The sequence below is a fragment of the Geospiza fortis genome, unplaced genomic scaffold (genome assembly GCF_000277835.1).
Source record: "Geospiza fortis unplaced genomic scaffold, GeoFor_1.0 scaffold53, whole genome shotgun sequence".
Lineage (NCBI taxonomy): Eukaryota > Metazoa > Chordata > Aves > Passeriformes > Thraupidae > Geospiza > Geospiza fortis.
The window spans coordinates 7,421,558-7,436,217 of record NW_005054305.1 but is presented as its reverse complement, the minus strand read 5'-3'; the positions used below and the strand labels follow the sequence as shown (position 1 = coordinate 7,436,217).

Sequence of the window (14,660 nt, the reverse complement as noted above, 5' to 3'; positions counted from 1 at the left end):
TGAGTCAGTGATGGGGGATGGATTTTGGCAGCAAATGCACAGAACTCAACAGAGCACTTTCTCTGACATGATACAAATGCTGGGTTTGAATAAATTATATTGCTTTCTTGTGATTGTAATTGCAGGTTGGATATTTGTAAAATTTATTTAATTCTGGCATTTCGGCCTAGTTCTGTCCTGGAATTTACAAATGTGGTTTAATTTACAAATGTGGTTCTCAGTTACATAATCTCTGTTTGGGTTTGTCTGAGTGTTGTCACCATTTATTTTTACTAGTTAACATTTATGGGGCAGGTTGGAGGAAGCTCCAGCATGGAGGTTGGACTCCAAAGAGTCTTTATTTCTATGGTTATTTGATTTGTGAGCAGTTTAGGAACTGCTAGAGTTCCTGCATTACTGCTGTCTTATTCACTGTTGTGAACAGCAGTGAGGTTATGTTGATCTCAATTCACTGAGTGGGAAAGTGAAAGAAGCCTCACATGGAACCATCTTGTGAGGGGAGGAAATTTATAATATGCTCAGTGTAGAAGATTAGCGTATTTATAAAAGCAGGTCATAATTTATTTTAAAAAAAACCCTTTGCTTTATTGTGTACATAGACTTTAATATTTTCCCATATGTTGTTCATTCAAGGCAATTGAGACATTTTATATTGAGCTATGGTTAAGTGACAGCACTCAAAAAGGAAAATTTTGGTTGGGGTAGGGGGAACAACTTTCTGAATTTTTGAAATCCTTTATCCCAAAGTGATGGGCTACACTCTCTAACTGATAAATGCTTCTTAAATGGAAATGACATTTTCTATCTCAAAACATGCTTCGGAAGGAAGAGAGGAGGTGGCTGCTCTGCTAAGTTGAGAAATAGAAGTTTAAGGTTTGATGTGTTTAGTTTAGATGGGCAAAAATTTCAAATTATTTCATAAGCAGTGCAACTAATGAATACTGGCTTCTTATGGATTAATACCCCAAGTTCAAGCACCTCTTCCTTCTCTCTTGTACACTCTGAGGAGATACCAAGCTGCCTTCCTGTATTCCCTGCCCACTTGGAAGGACAAAGGGCAGCATGTACTGTGGCAGACTACATAATGCTTCTCAAAGGCTACAAGACTGTCAAAAATAACTTTCCCTCCCTGCAGAAATTATTTTGGATCTTTCTTCTAGAGGTACTTACAGTACCTATTGACAAAGTAACACCTTTGAGATGTCTGATATGACTGAAGTGTTTTTATAACTGGGGCAAAGGAGATGAATGGATCAGCCTGTACTCTGCATAAACTTCATTTCTATAGCTAGGCTAAAATTAATGTAGGCTGTAGCTTCCTGACTTTTCCTTTGCATAAAAATCTCATGGGTCAGTGCAGCACACAGCCTGTGGATAACCAAATGGAGAGTGGTGAGATTGTACAGGGAAATCATTGGTGCTTTTCTTCTTTTTTTGTCCCTAGCCCAAGAGGACCTCGTGCTACCTATTCTGAGTGGCTGTCCAGGATGGGTGGGAAAGCACAGGGCATCTCTCGATACCATGCCATGTACAGGTGAGTTTCAAAAGAGAACTGCATAGGAAATATAGAAGCTGGAGTGTGCACACACACAGAGATGTAGAAATTCCAGGAAAAAAAAAAAGTATGATCTGCATTATGATATGATGGCTAGATCTGATTTTTGCTCATTTTACTGCTTTGTCTTCCTGGAGATGCTTTGCAAAATTCCTCTTGCCAAAAATTCTACCAGAGTACAGGAATGCTTCCAGAAGCTTGCTCACTTCCTTTAGAAAGTGTCTAGAAGCAGATGCTGCTCTTCAACTTTATTTTCTAGGCATGTTGTTCCTGATTATGCAGTTAGGTAGGCTGCCTCAGAGCCCAAGCATCTGCTGGAGTTGGACAGAGAAAATCACCATGATTCAAAGAGAATTTAAGAATATTTGATGGTTTAGGTTCTGACTTGAGCATCCTCTCAGAGGAATTTCCACACCTACCTGGATCTAGCTCTGTGGGTGGTAAAGTGAAGTGTCCAGAGCATTTCTTATAAGCTCGTAACCTGATTAACTGAGTGTCTTGCTGTTTAAAGGAAAACTTTGATTTGTTTAACTGAATTAATATTTGTATTCAGATCCAGAATGTGCTTTTGAAGTAATTCCCAATCACCCCCACTCATCTTCAGTCTGCTGCACCAAAGGGCTGTCCTCTATTTCTCAATTCTGCTCCTTTCAGAGGGAAGTAGACTGGAAGGAAAGCACCCGGCGCATGTCAGCTCTAACAAGCATTCAGAACTGGATATGGGCTAGGACAAAGCCTCCTTCCCCAAATCTGCATGAGTCCCTCAGCACCAGTTCTTCAGTTCTGTTGCTTCCCCTCTGCTACACTACTCTCTAGTGTCAGTACAGCCTCAGCCTGCTGCTGAGAGATGTAACTGGGGCCTTAATTCCTCTGCTTGGAAGAGACTATCCAGCCAGAAAGAACGTGATTGTATTGCTTTATTAAAACTTCACCCATCAACTTGATTTGGAGGAAAATACATGAAACCACATACTCTTTTGTATTTAGAAATGTCAGTCTTGGAAAAAACTGCTGGGAGAAAGAGGGAGGGTGGGATACTTGTAAAATCAGATAAAATTGGGGGGATGAGCCCTTTGTGGCTTGCTGTACTGTTTACTGGAGTAAGCTGTTACCGCATGCTGCTGCAGTCATGAGCATATCGCAGAATCACAGAAAAATGAGGTTGGAAGAGACCTCTAAGATCATCAAGTCCAACCTATGCCCTGACACCTTGACTAAACTGTAGCACCAAGTGCCATGTCCAGTCTTTTTTTAAACACATCCAGAGATGGTGATTCTACCACCTCCCTGGGGAGAGCATTCCAGTACTTTTTTATTCTTTTGGTGAAAAATTCTTTCCTGATATCCAACCTATACCTTCCCTGAAGCAGCTTAAGACTGCGTCCTCTGGTTCTGTCAGTTGCTGCCTGGTGGAAGAGACCGACCCCCACCTGTCTACAGCCTCCCTTCAGGAGGTTGTAGAGAGCAATAGGGTCACCTCTAAGCCTCCTCTTCTACAGGCTAAACAACCCCAGCTCCTTCAAACATTCCTTATAGGGCTTGTGTTCCAAGCCCCTCACCAGCCTTGTTGCCTCCTCTGGACGTGCTCAAGCCTCTCAACGTCCTTCCCAAACTGAGGGGCCCAGAACTGGACACAGCACTTAAGATTCAGTCTCACCAGTGCCGAGTACAGGGGAAGAATGACCTCCCTCATCCTGCTGGCCACGCTATTCCTGATGCAGGCCAGGATGCCCTTGGTCTTCTTGGCCACCAGGACATACTGCTGGCTCATGTTCAACCAGCTGTTGACCAGCACCCCCAGGTCCCTTTCCACCTGAACACTGTCCAGCCGCACTGTCCCCAGCTTGTAACACTGTAGGGGGTTTTTGTGGCCAAAATGTAGAACTCAGCACTTAGACTTACTAAACTTCATGCTGTTGGACCCTGCCCATCTTGATTTCCAGCATGCAGCGGGCTGTTACCTCAGCAGCCACCTTTACTTCTCCACTGCTTTGCAGAAATGCCAGCCGTACAGAAGCAGTCACATCCTTCAAAAGCAGGGAGAGCAGTGTTCCAGAAGACCTGCTGCGGTAAGTGCTGCTGATGGCTGTGTGCTGTGAAACGAATGTTGGCGTTTGTCTGCAGTCAATGAGTGAGTTCTGCTTTGTTAAGGCAAGCCTTTGTGAAGATGAGTTCTGTTTTGTTAAGGAGAGCCTTTGTGAAGATGAGCACATCTCCCGAGGCCTTCCTGGCCCTGCGCTCCCACTTTGCCAGCTCGCACGCCCTGATGTGCATCAGCCACTGGATACTTGGGATTGGAGACCGGCATCTGTCCAACTTCATGATTAACAAGGAGACAGGAGGCATGGTGGGAATAGACTTTGGATATGCTTTTGGTGCAGCCACACAGGTATTTGTTTTCAACTAATTTGTTACAGCTTTTGCATTTGTTATGTGCAATTACACGTGTGTTCTCAGTACTAAATTTGATGCTCTTCAGTTGCCATTGTTCTGGTGCAAAATAATCTTTACAATTAATTTCTAGTCAATTTAATAAAATATCAGAGTCCAGATATTCTCAGACAAGAAGTGAGCTACAGAACTCCACAGAGTCAATATGGTGGTGTTTTACATGGTTCAGCTGTGGATTCAGCCACTGTCACTGAATACTCATGACTAGAGCTTTGATGTCACAACTTCCTTCAGTTCTACTTTTGCATGTTATTTTCAGTGAAGTGACAAAGAGGGTTTCAAAGCTTAAAAAGAAAAAAATATTCCCATCTAATCCTTCAGTTCCAAGGCTTCTTACTTCTTGTTTTCTTTTGACTGTCCTTCCCCTTGCCTAGTTTTTGAGTGTGCCAGAGTTGATGCCCTTTCGCCTGACTCGCCAGTTCGTTAATCTGATGATGCCAGTGAAAGAGTGGGGACTCATTTACAGTGTGATGGTGCATGCCCTGAGGGCTTATCGTTCAGATCCAGACCTCCTCATCAGCACCATGGATGTGTTTGTAAAAGAGCCTTCCTTGGACTGGAAGGTGGGGTTTTATCCTCTTTCATTTTTCTTCATGTGGAAATTCTTAAACTGTGATAAGAATAAAACTGATGAAAAAGGAAGTATTCCTTGAGGTTCACTCTCACTACTCCTTTTATTTTTCTTTGTTTTATTCAGTTCTCAGAGAAACTGAACTTAAAAGTATTTAAAATGACAGAATTCTGTATAGATTCACAAAAAATAGTAGCATATGTCTGTGTTATCAGTGTACTGTTCTTTATCTTTCATGATAATCCTAAAGACATGGGTAACTCTTGATCACGTTATGCTACTTACAGCACCAGCATAAATATTTTCAACTTTCTGCATTCAACCTCTTAAATTTACATAACAGCACTGTATATATCAAACTAATAGTTACAGAGAAAAAAATCTGCAACTAGTTGCAGTTCAGCAACTTCATTTGTAAATTAAAGTCATAGGCAAGTTAGGTATTATCTCACTGCTTTGTCCTCCACTGCATCTACAGTTAAGATACTGGCTTGACTTGCTATGATCTGCAGCTTAAAAGCTTTTTTCAAGTGTGTGATTTATGATAATAGGACAAATATATTTTCTCCTTAGAACTTTGAACAAAGACAGCTGAAAAAAGGAGGCACGTGGATTAAGGAAATAAACACATCTGAAGTAAACTGGTACCCTTTGCAAAAAGTTAACTATGTCAGAAGAAAGCTTACAGGTGCCAATCCAGCAATAATCACTTGGTAAGATGCTCTCCTTTTGCTTTAAACTGCTTCACTAAGAGTTTTGGAAGGCTCCTGAGTCAGATTTTGCTCCCTTTGGATAGAATGGAGGCTAGGAAAAGAGAAGAGACAGACAGGGCAAAATTTCAGCAAACCTTCTGTCAGAATCATTTTGGTCCACATATAAGCTCTCTGAATCACCCTGCCAGCCAAAACACCAGATATCTCCCTGTGAGTTTTCTTGCTCCAGCTCAGGCCTTCTGAGCAGTTTTACTGCTCCTGGCAGCACATGCCTCCCCTCCCTGTCAGGCTGCTTAATCTCATACTCCTCAGTCCCTCTGTTCTTTATGTTTGTCTCCACTGCTTTCAGGGTAGGGATAATATTTAAATTAATATATGCTTTGGATGGAGGATTGCCTGAGATGGAACCTGTACCAGCTATAGGGGAGGCATGGAGGAAAGCTGCTTATGAGAAACATCAGATTCAAATCTGGTGGCATTCTCAGGTTATTTATGTCAGCCTAGTCAAGTCTGGCTCAAGCCAGAATGTCTTTTAAGTTCAGTTAAAAGTACAATTAATCCCTTCCATCCTCTCTTAAAAAGTCATTTTGGATTAATCAGGGGAAAGACAGAAAAGCAAAGAAAGCAAGCCTGTTTTAAAACCATACAAATATTGAAAAGTGCAGAACTTGGGAGGAGTCCCTTTTGCGGTCAAGGCTGAACTGGAAGGGGCAGCAAAATACTTGTTACAGGCACAAATCAGGAGAGCAGGTAAAGAGATCAACAGCTTGGATGTGAACTGCTGCATCCTTCTTCCAGCTGGAGACCCTTGACAAGATTGGGATATTATGGTAAATACCCACTAGTAAAGGACCCCTGAAACCACCAGTCTTCACTGGCCAAGCCTTCTACAGCTCTTGAGCAGCCTCCACATCTTGATCTCAATTCAAGCTTTATTTTTCAAGTGCTGTTTTGTATTTAAAAATCCATCTCAGGTTTTTTGCTTGTTTCTTTTAGTAAGAGCTTATTTTTGTGTTCTCAATTTCAGCGATGAGCTGCGCCTGGGCCATGAGAGGTCGCCTGCTTATAATGATTTTGCAGCTGTGGCTCGTGGTAACTCTAATCATGATATCAGAGCCAAAGTGCCAGAGGATGGACTTTCAGAGGAGACCCAAGTGAGATGCCTCATCAATCAAGCAACAGACCCCAATATTCTTGGCAGAGTCTGGGAAGGATGGGAACCCTGGATGTGAGAAATTGCCATCTACAACCCTGTCTGCCAAAGGACTGTACCCTAAAACACAGCTGCAACCAGATCAGAATTTTAAGGCCAAAAAGGAAAAAAAACTCTTAACTATTTTTATCATCAGTTAACTTGACTAATAGAGAAAATAAATTTTTTGTATTAAAGCTGTATTCAAACAGTGATTTTTGTTTCTTTTTTAAAAATTATTTTTCTTGCTTGTGGTTCTGCAACAAAGCAGCTTTATTGTCTTTGTGTTAAAATCAATGTAGAGAGAACTGGGGAGGCTATAGAGCTTAAAGATTTATTTGAAAAGTGCTGGGATCTTTCAGTGGAAAGCACAAATTCATACCCCGCAAACTTGTGGGCGTCAGTGCAGTGATGTAGTGAGTCTGTGCTTTTCTTTTGCAGAGACCTTGATGGCAATCAACTGAAACCATTCTGCAGCCACATATTATTTGTAGTTAAAACTTGAAGATTTTCATATCAGTACTATCAGTGGGCCACATGGTGAAATTAAACAGAAAACGGCTCTTAGCTCTAGATAACACCTAAAGTATCTGAACAGCTTTTGCATTGCTGGATAACGAGATAGTAATGATGAGACTGTTTTTAGCAATTAGAGGTTATACCCTGTTATCTTTGTCCTTTGGAAGTCTGCACTGCTCACACTGTGTTATTTCCAAATTATTGTTTGGCCCAAGCCAGAGGTAGCCACTGCCGACAGAGCTGAGCACGGTTAGCTGCTTGCCGTAAGTGCAGCACAGCACAGGAATGTCTGCTGCACTTTGGAATTTGCTTATGCCAAACTGTGGAGCTTGTGCCAGTTGTGACTCTTTGTCTCCAGCAGCCAGTTCTCAGGTGTGCTGGCTTTGTCTGGCATTGAGTTCATTTTCTTCAGAGTAGCTGGAGTGGGGCTGTGGTTTGGATTTGTGCTGGGGACTGTTGATAACACAGGGATGTTTCATTATTGCTGAGCAGGGCTTGCACAAGGCAAGGCTTCTTCTGCCTCTCACACCTTGAGGAGTCCAGGGGAGCACAGCCAGGATAGCTGACTCCAACTGACCCAAGGGCTATCACATACCAGAGGGTGTCATGCTCAGCATGTAGAGCTGGGGGAAGAAGAAGAAAGGGGGGGAGATGTTCAGAGTGATGGTGTTTGTCTTCCCAAGTCACCCTCATCCCAGCTTTCCCAGGGAGGGCTGACCACCAGCCTGCCTGTGGGAAGTGGTGAATGAATTCCTTGTTTTGCTTTGCTTGTGTGTACAGCTTTTGCTTTAACCTATTCCCTGTCTTGATCCCAGCCCCTGAGTTTTCTCACTTTCCAGTTCTCTCTGGGGGCATTGAGGAGGAGCTCTGTGGGGCTTAGCTCCCAAATGAGCTTAAGCTGTGGCATGGGCAGTGAGGGAGAAGGAGAATTCTCTCAAGCACTACTGTTGCTCATTACCCAGATTTACTGTAGGATATAGATTTCATTGAGGCTTTTAATAATTATCATAAAGGGTGTAATAAAAATGAGTCTTTGCCCTTTCACTGCCTACAAGATTTCCCTTCTGCCTCTGTGGCACTGGGGCAGTTCTGGTCTCACTGAGGGCCACGTCTGCTGCTGGCACCTGTCTCAAATGAATGTGTCAGCTGGAGTAGAGAAATCTGCCTTCTGGATACAACTCCATGAAAAACTCACAATGAGGAAGATTGCTGAGGCCTAAAGAATGGGGAGGGAGCTTTTCTGTTTCAAATACTTTGCAGCAATAACTACTATTTATTATCTTTCTTCTTAATAAGCACACTCAATGGTTTCTGTCAATATTGTTATAAATCAAGAAATCCAAACTTTTTATCACTTTATTAGTCAAAAATATTGTTTGGATGTATTTTTGTAGAGGGAACATTGAAAAATAAACTTTCAGCTGTATATCTCATTTAAAAAGTTAATTTAGGGCACTTAATCCCAAAAAGCTTCCACATTTACCCATTTATAGAGATGATAATTAGTGCATAGTAAGGTGGGTTTTTTTTTATAAAAGAGTTTGATACAGTCTGTTCTTATATACACTTCAGTAAGATGTCATGGTGTTTTGTTCTTTTGGTCTCTGCTAACAATTAGGACTGCAATCTCATGACTAAAACTTGGTCAGGTGAGGTACCCTGGCTTTCATGCTGTCGCTCTACAAATATGAGAAAGTTTAAAGCACAATAAAAAAGGCAACATGAAAAGGCAGGGGACATTTGGAAATTAAGTGGCCGGGTGTACGAGGTGTTTAATGGCACTTCTGGCACATACCTCAGATAGTTACTGGGTACTTTGACCTGCACTGCAGAGGACAAAGTTTAGGTTTATACTTTAACGAGGCTCTTCTCCTAGGACTTCTGATAGCCTCAGCAACAGCAGATGTTTGTGCACAGCAGCCTCCCTCCTTGGCCTTTGGGAAGGGGAGTTAGAGTGCAGCCTGGCCCTTCCTGGGGGTGGGGGCTGGGGTCACCACCCAGGGCTCTCTGCTCCCTGAGGTCCATGGCAAACAGCCCTCAGGCTGGGGGTGAGAACCTGTGACACAGGCAGTGACACGGGCTTAGAACACGTCCATGACAGTTTAAATAGTTAAAAGCTCCATTTTGGCCCTAGAATAAGCTCCATAGTGGGAAGCCTCGGCCACGTCAGCCCTTATTAGTCATGTGTTTGTCAAGCTCATGTGTCAGCTGAGGCACAAAGCACGAGGCTGCTGGGTCTTCAACACAGAGACACATCCTGTGCACAGCAAGTGGAGTTTCCCTAACTTTCTTTAGGGAGCTTTCACCATGAAGCTGAATGGTCCTGGAAATAACCTCCAACACAAGTGAATGGCAGCTGCTGTCACCAGGCCTGGCTGCTCTCAGTACGATGCAGCAGCAGCTAAGTGGAAAGGCTGGAGCCAGCCTGTGGAAGGAAAGTACTGACACAATGCAAACCTCACAGTGCTTTACAGGGCAGGTTTATTTGGCTCCCAGAAAAGAGTTAAGATGATGTGAAGATCAGAGTTAGAGAGTGCATCAGGTCTCATGATGCAAAACAAAACTTGGGGACTATTCACAAGCACAGCAGAGTATTTCCTTCTCAGATTAAATAACCAGATGGATGGGCACTATATCTGGAAACCCATTAGTTGTAGCTAAAAAGTTATGTAAAACATTAGCATATATTCTCACTAGTTTTTTCTTAGAGTATAGAATGATGTCATGTTTAAGCTAATCCTTACCATCCCTGCCAATCTTAAAATTTCCCTCTAGCTAAGAATAACAGTACTGCTGAATCCAGAGGAAAACTCTGGAACTGCCACCTACTGTCCCCTTTCCCAGCTGGTAGAGGTTTCTGCATGCTGCTCTTGTGTTCAGGATTTCCCCCTTAGTCCCCACCACTGGCCCCCAGTTTAAATGTTATCTTGAGGTCTCTGTGGCTGAGAGGTGATACAGCACCAGCACCCATTTGGGCACAGGAAGGAGGGTAAGAGTTTTCCACAAAAACAATGAATTGGGCTCATATTCAGTCATGGAATAAGGAATTTCCTACAGCTCTTCTGGTCTCACACTTGGGGCTTGGGCAGCTGCTTCCAGAAGTAAGCATCTATATATAGAGACACTTCTCCCAAAACTCTTGTTTTTCAAAATCAAGGATAAGGATTTATTACCTCTGCTTTAAAACTTTTTTTCCCCTGAGGCTGAGGGTCTGCTGAGTCACTTTATTGATACTGTGCCTCATTTGGAAATTACATGGGCTTTAAAAATTTCATTTTAAAGTTCTGCTGCCTGTAAGAAATGGCACCAATACAGAAAGTTCACACCCTGGCAGACACCCACAGCACCAAGTGGTGTCACTGGTCTTGTAGCAAAACTACCAAAGAGCCACAGCTTATGTCAAACGAAGATGTGTCCAGAATAGGGTTTAGAGGGGTATTCTCTTGTTGCAAAAAAGTTGGGAAGTTTTTTGGGCCACAGAGATATCAGAGAGCTGAAGCACCTCTCCAGTGAAGGCAGGCTGAAAGGTTGTTCAGTCTGGGGAAAAGAAGGTTCTGGGGAGACCCTATTTTGACCTTTCTGTACCTAAAGGGAGTTTGCAGGAAGGACTGAGAGGGACTTTTTATCAAGGTCTGGAGCAACAGGACAAGGAGCAATGGTTTTAAACTGAAAGTGGTTAGGTTTATATTAGATACTGGGAGAAATTTTTTCCCTGTGAAAGTGATGAGACACAGGAACAGAAAAGGCATGGATGCTCCATCCCTGGAAGTGTTCAAGGCCAGGTTGAATGGGGCTCTGAGCAACCTGATCTAGTGGAAGTTGTCCCAGCCCATGGCAGGAGGATTGGAACTAGATGATGTTTAAGGTCCCTTCCAACCCCAAACCATTCTGATAACATGGAGTGGCCATAAGGGACTGGAAAATTTTGGTTACAGTTTCCACATTATTTATAGAATGGGGTTTTTCTTCATCTTTTTGATGGGATAGAAGAGGGCAACATCAACTCTACTTGTCCATTACACTCACAGTAAATTACAGCGCACAAGATTTCATTTGGTTACACAGAAAATGCAGCTGTCAATTTGATCACATGAATGGAAATCCATGCAAAACCTGTGTCAGGAAAAAGTTCTGAGTATCCACCAGGGAGTTTGAGCAAACAAGGAGCACGGGTTCTGAGGCCTCTTGCTGCAGTAGCACTTGGCCTTTTGGGAGCCTGGGTATGTGGATGATCTTATTCAGCAGCTCAGCAGCCACAGGTGCAGCTGGACAAACCCAGCCTGGGCTGACACTGCTGGGGTTTAAAAGCCTGCAGCAAGACAAAACACAGAGCTTCAACTAAAGGAGCTAAAAGGAAAAATCCTTTCAGTTACCATCAAGTTCTTCAGCTGCTCAGAGTAGGGAGGCCACAGGCAGGATCAGTGCAATGATGTACAAGTACAGTACAAGTGACAAGCAAAATACTGTGACACTGCTTGAGGACAAGGCAGAGACACGAGCCCTGGCAGAGGCGGCTGTCCAGCAGTCACTGTGCTGGATGACAAGAGCCAGCACCAACCTCAGGCAGGTACTGCTCCTCCCTAGGAGTGTGCAGGCAAGTTTTTTGACTCTCCCCAGACAACTTGTACCTCATTTACGTGTCCCATTCCCTTGTCAGCCCCCATGTGCCATTGCTGGCTTCCAGCTGATGAGTGAAGGGATGCATGCACTCCTGCTGCTTCTTGCAGGGAGCAGAAACCCAGCAAACCAGTCCTCCATCTTTTTCACCCTTGTCAGCTTGGTCTTCACCCATGAACCCCCCAGGACCTGAGGTCCTGCTGGTGCTGTCTCAAGTCCATGACATCAAAAACAGAGAACGGCTCCTTAGGCTTCCCAGGCACAGCCTTGCCATGCTCCTAGTCCCACTGTCCCAAAACGTCCTGCATGCCTGGCTGGGTTGCTGGAGGTGAGCATGCTGATGCATTACTCTGTTTCCTTACCTTCCCTGAGTGGCCTGTCCTCTATTTATGAGGAAAAACCAGTCAGAAAACAGTGTGATTTAACTGCTATCCCTGAAGGGGTCAGGGTCCTGGTGTTTCTCAGATTCACAGCCAGCAGTCCAGAGTAAGTTAAAGTTTTGTCCTTTTTTTGCTTCTTAGAGAAAGGTTTCTTGTCCTTTCTTGCCAGGTTTAAATACTTTCCTTAATTTGGAGCATGAACCTCAAGAAAGTTTTAAAGAATTTATTCTGAAATTCAGAAGATCACCTGCTTCCTACTGCTGTTTCAAACGACTGGATCCCAGAGACAAGCCGTGACTCGGTGGGTCAGGCACTCAGCAGGACAGATGAGGGAAATCAAGGGCTCGTTTGTACTTCTCTGCTCATGAAATTACAGATGCAGATGGGAACAGATTCAGCTGCTGAGATGCCAGACAAATGCCTGCCTCCAGAGCACTGCTTTGCTAGGTACCAGGTATCACTTGCTCCTGGATGCTTCACTGCAGGTGCTGCAGCACCCGGGGCTTCCACATCCTGCATGGCAATGGGAGAACCCCCTCAAACTTTCTCCTGGAATCACACATCCCAGGCCCAGCAACAAACACAACCAGCTCATCCTCCAGGGGGTGGCTCCTGCTGCTTGGGTTTGTGGGACAGGCATTGACAGGTCCAACCATGAGTTCTGAACACACCTCCAGGTCCTGAAGACCCTGCAGGCAATGCTGCACCCTCTGTGGTGGGGCTTAGGTGTGACACAGATGGCTCATACTGAGGTTTACACAGCAGTTCTGGGCCTCCTATTGAGGGATTTTGAGGATGTAATTGCCAGGAGGCAAGGTGCCCAGCGGGGGACGGGTGACCTGGCTGGGAATTCGGTGTCTTTTTTGGAGTAACACATGATGGGCAGTAAATAAGCATGTTCAGGCTGGCACAGTGCCATGCCGGCACTGGCTGACCTTTGGGGTAAGGACCGTGCTGAGCTGGAAGTGTGAGACAGTTCTGCATGCAAACAGTTAAATGAGTGCTTTCCAGGACAAATCATAATTTTATGACTACAGTGGGTGAGATCTCACCCCTTCCAGCAGAGCAAGGGGAGAGACAGCAGATATCAGACTGCATCTCATTTCTAACTACCTTCCCATGTCTCACAAACGCACTCCTCTGCATTTCATACAGAGTAAAATGGTCCAGGAGCACCACATTCCCTGCTGGATGGCCAGGCCAGGGACAGCTGGTGTGGAGTTGTGCATCACGAACAGACCCCATAGAAAGTCTGGGGTATATAGAAGGCAAAAAAATAACCTGTAAAATGGTTTGGGGCATATTATTTCTTTGACAATGTGGAAAAAACAAAAGCAAGCATTTCTTGTGTCACTGTCAAGTTCAGTGGTTAATGCTGGTGTAGATGGAGGTTGTGTGATCACTCCTCTGATGAGAAAGGAGACCAAGTTCATTTAAACATAATACATCTGGCAGCTCTAGAGTTAAAAGCAAAGGCTCCCCAAGCGAAACCTTAGCTGCCAGATGTAAAACCCCACCTGCCAGGCACTGCACCCTTACCCTGATCCCACAAGCCTTCCCACGTGGAGTTTACATCCAAAGGGAGAGCATGTACCAGTCTTGTTCCCAGCTCCTTATGCTAAAATACACACCCCTGTGATAAACAGCTGCGGTCCTGCAACAGCTGCGGCGGCGGCAGATGGAGCCCTGCCCGGAGAGGGGCAGCGGGCCCGGCATGACCGGCACGTCCCCACGGGCGGTCCCCAGAGCCGCCTCGGGGCCAGCGGCGCCGCGCTCCGCAGGGCACAGCTCCGTGCCAGCAGCGTCAGCTGGGTGCTGGGCTGGAAACTCGGCGCCTGGGACAGTCCTATCTTAAATATAGAAGGGTCTTCTGGAAGATAAATAAATAATTTTTTTTAAAGTAAATTTAACGGCGCTTTGTTGCGTGTGTCTTTAGTAATTCAGTCAGCGGAGCACCTGGGGGTGGAACCAGGGTTTCAGAAACTATTATGTAACTAGAAAACTTCTCTTTTAGCTGCAAGTATTTTCAATTTTCTGGTACTTGCCAATTTAATAGTAGTAGATTGTGGGATGCAAGGGGAAGCAGGGGACAACAAGATGCATAATAACTTAATGTAAGGTTTTAAGAGGCATAACTTCATGCAGACAGCGTGAGGCAGCTAAAGATGCCTCAGAGACCCCTGTCCCACCAGAGGGTCCTGCCAGAAGAAATTCAAGTGTCCATCCTCTCCCCGGAGCGGGGGATTTACATCCTGCTCGGGGGAAGCTGCCCGTGCTCCAGCGGAGGGAGCTGGGCCTCCGGAGGGCGCTCGGGTGATGCGCACAGACACGCGTGGGGCCGGCAGCATCCTCCCCGTATCGCTCCATGCCCGGCGCCGCCGGGAAGCGCGTGGGGGATGCAGCGTGGTGCTGGTGGCGGCGGCGGGGTAAAATCAGCTTTTTCCGCCAGCTTTTCCCCCGGCCCGCGGGGAAAGGGAAAACCAACGCTCAGCCGGGGGAATGGGGTGCCGGTACCGGCGTCGGGGCAGCGCTCCCCGGGACGGGACGGTGCGGGGAGGGCGGCAGGCTCCCGAAAGGCGCCCGCACCGTCCCGTGCCCGTGGTGGGGGCACCTCGGACCGCGGCCACCCTCGGCCGGGAGGTGGCAGCTCCCCGCGGCGGCG

At 45.3% G+C, this 14,660-nt stretch overlaps 1 protein-coding gene across 2 annotated transcripts in view; it reads left to right on the top strand.

The window, feature by feature from the left end:
- Positions 1 to 6,697, top strand: part of PRKDC (protein kinase, DNA-activated, catalytic subunit) — an 82,683-nt gene extending 75,986 nt beyond the window's left edge. For both annotated transcript variants that reach the window (XM_005418378.3, XM_031066529.1), the window contains 6 exons: positions 1,445 to 1,534; positions 3,553 to 3,624; positions 3,743 to 3,944; positions 4,381 to 4,569; positions 5,151 to 5,290; positions 6,318 to 6,697. In XM_005418378.3, the coding sequence (XP_005418435.3) occupies positions 1,445 to 1,534; positions 3,553 to 3,624; positions 3,743 to 3,944; positions 4,381 to 4,569; positions 5,151 to 5,290; positions 6,318 to 6,522 (898 nt within the window). In that variant the 3' untranslated portion in view covers positions 6,523 to 6,697. The remainder of the gene's footprint in view (positions 1 to 1,444; positions 1,535 to 3,552; positions 3,625 to 3,742; positions 3,945 to 4,380; positions 4,570 to 5,150; positions 5,291 to 6,317) is intronic.
- The last annotated feature ends 7,963 nt before the right edge of the window (positions 6,698 to 14,660 follow it).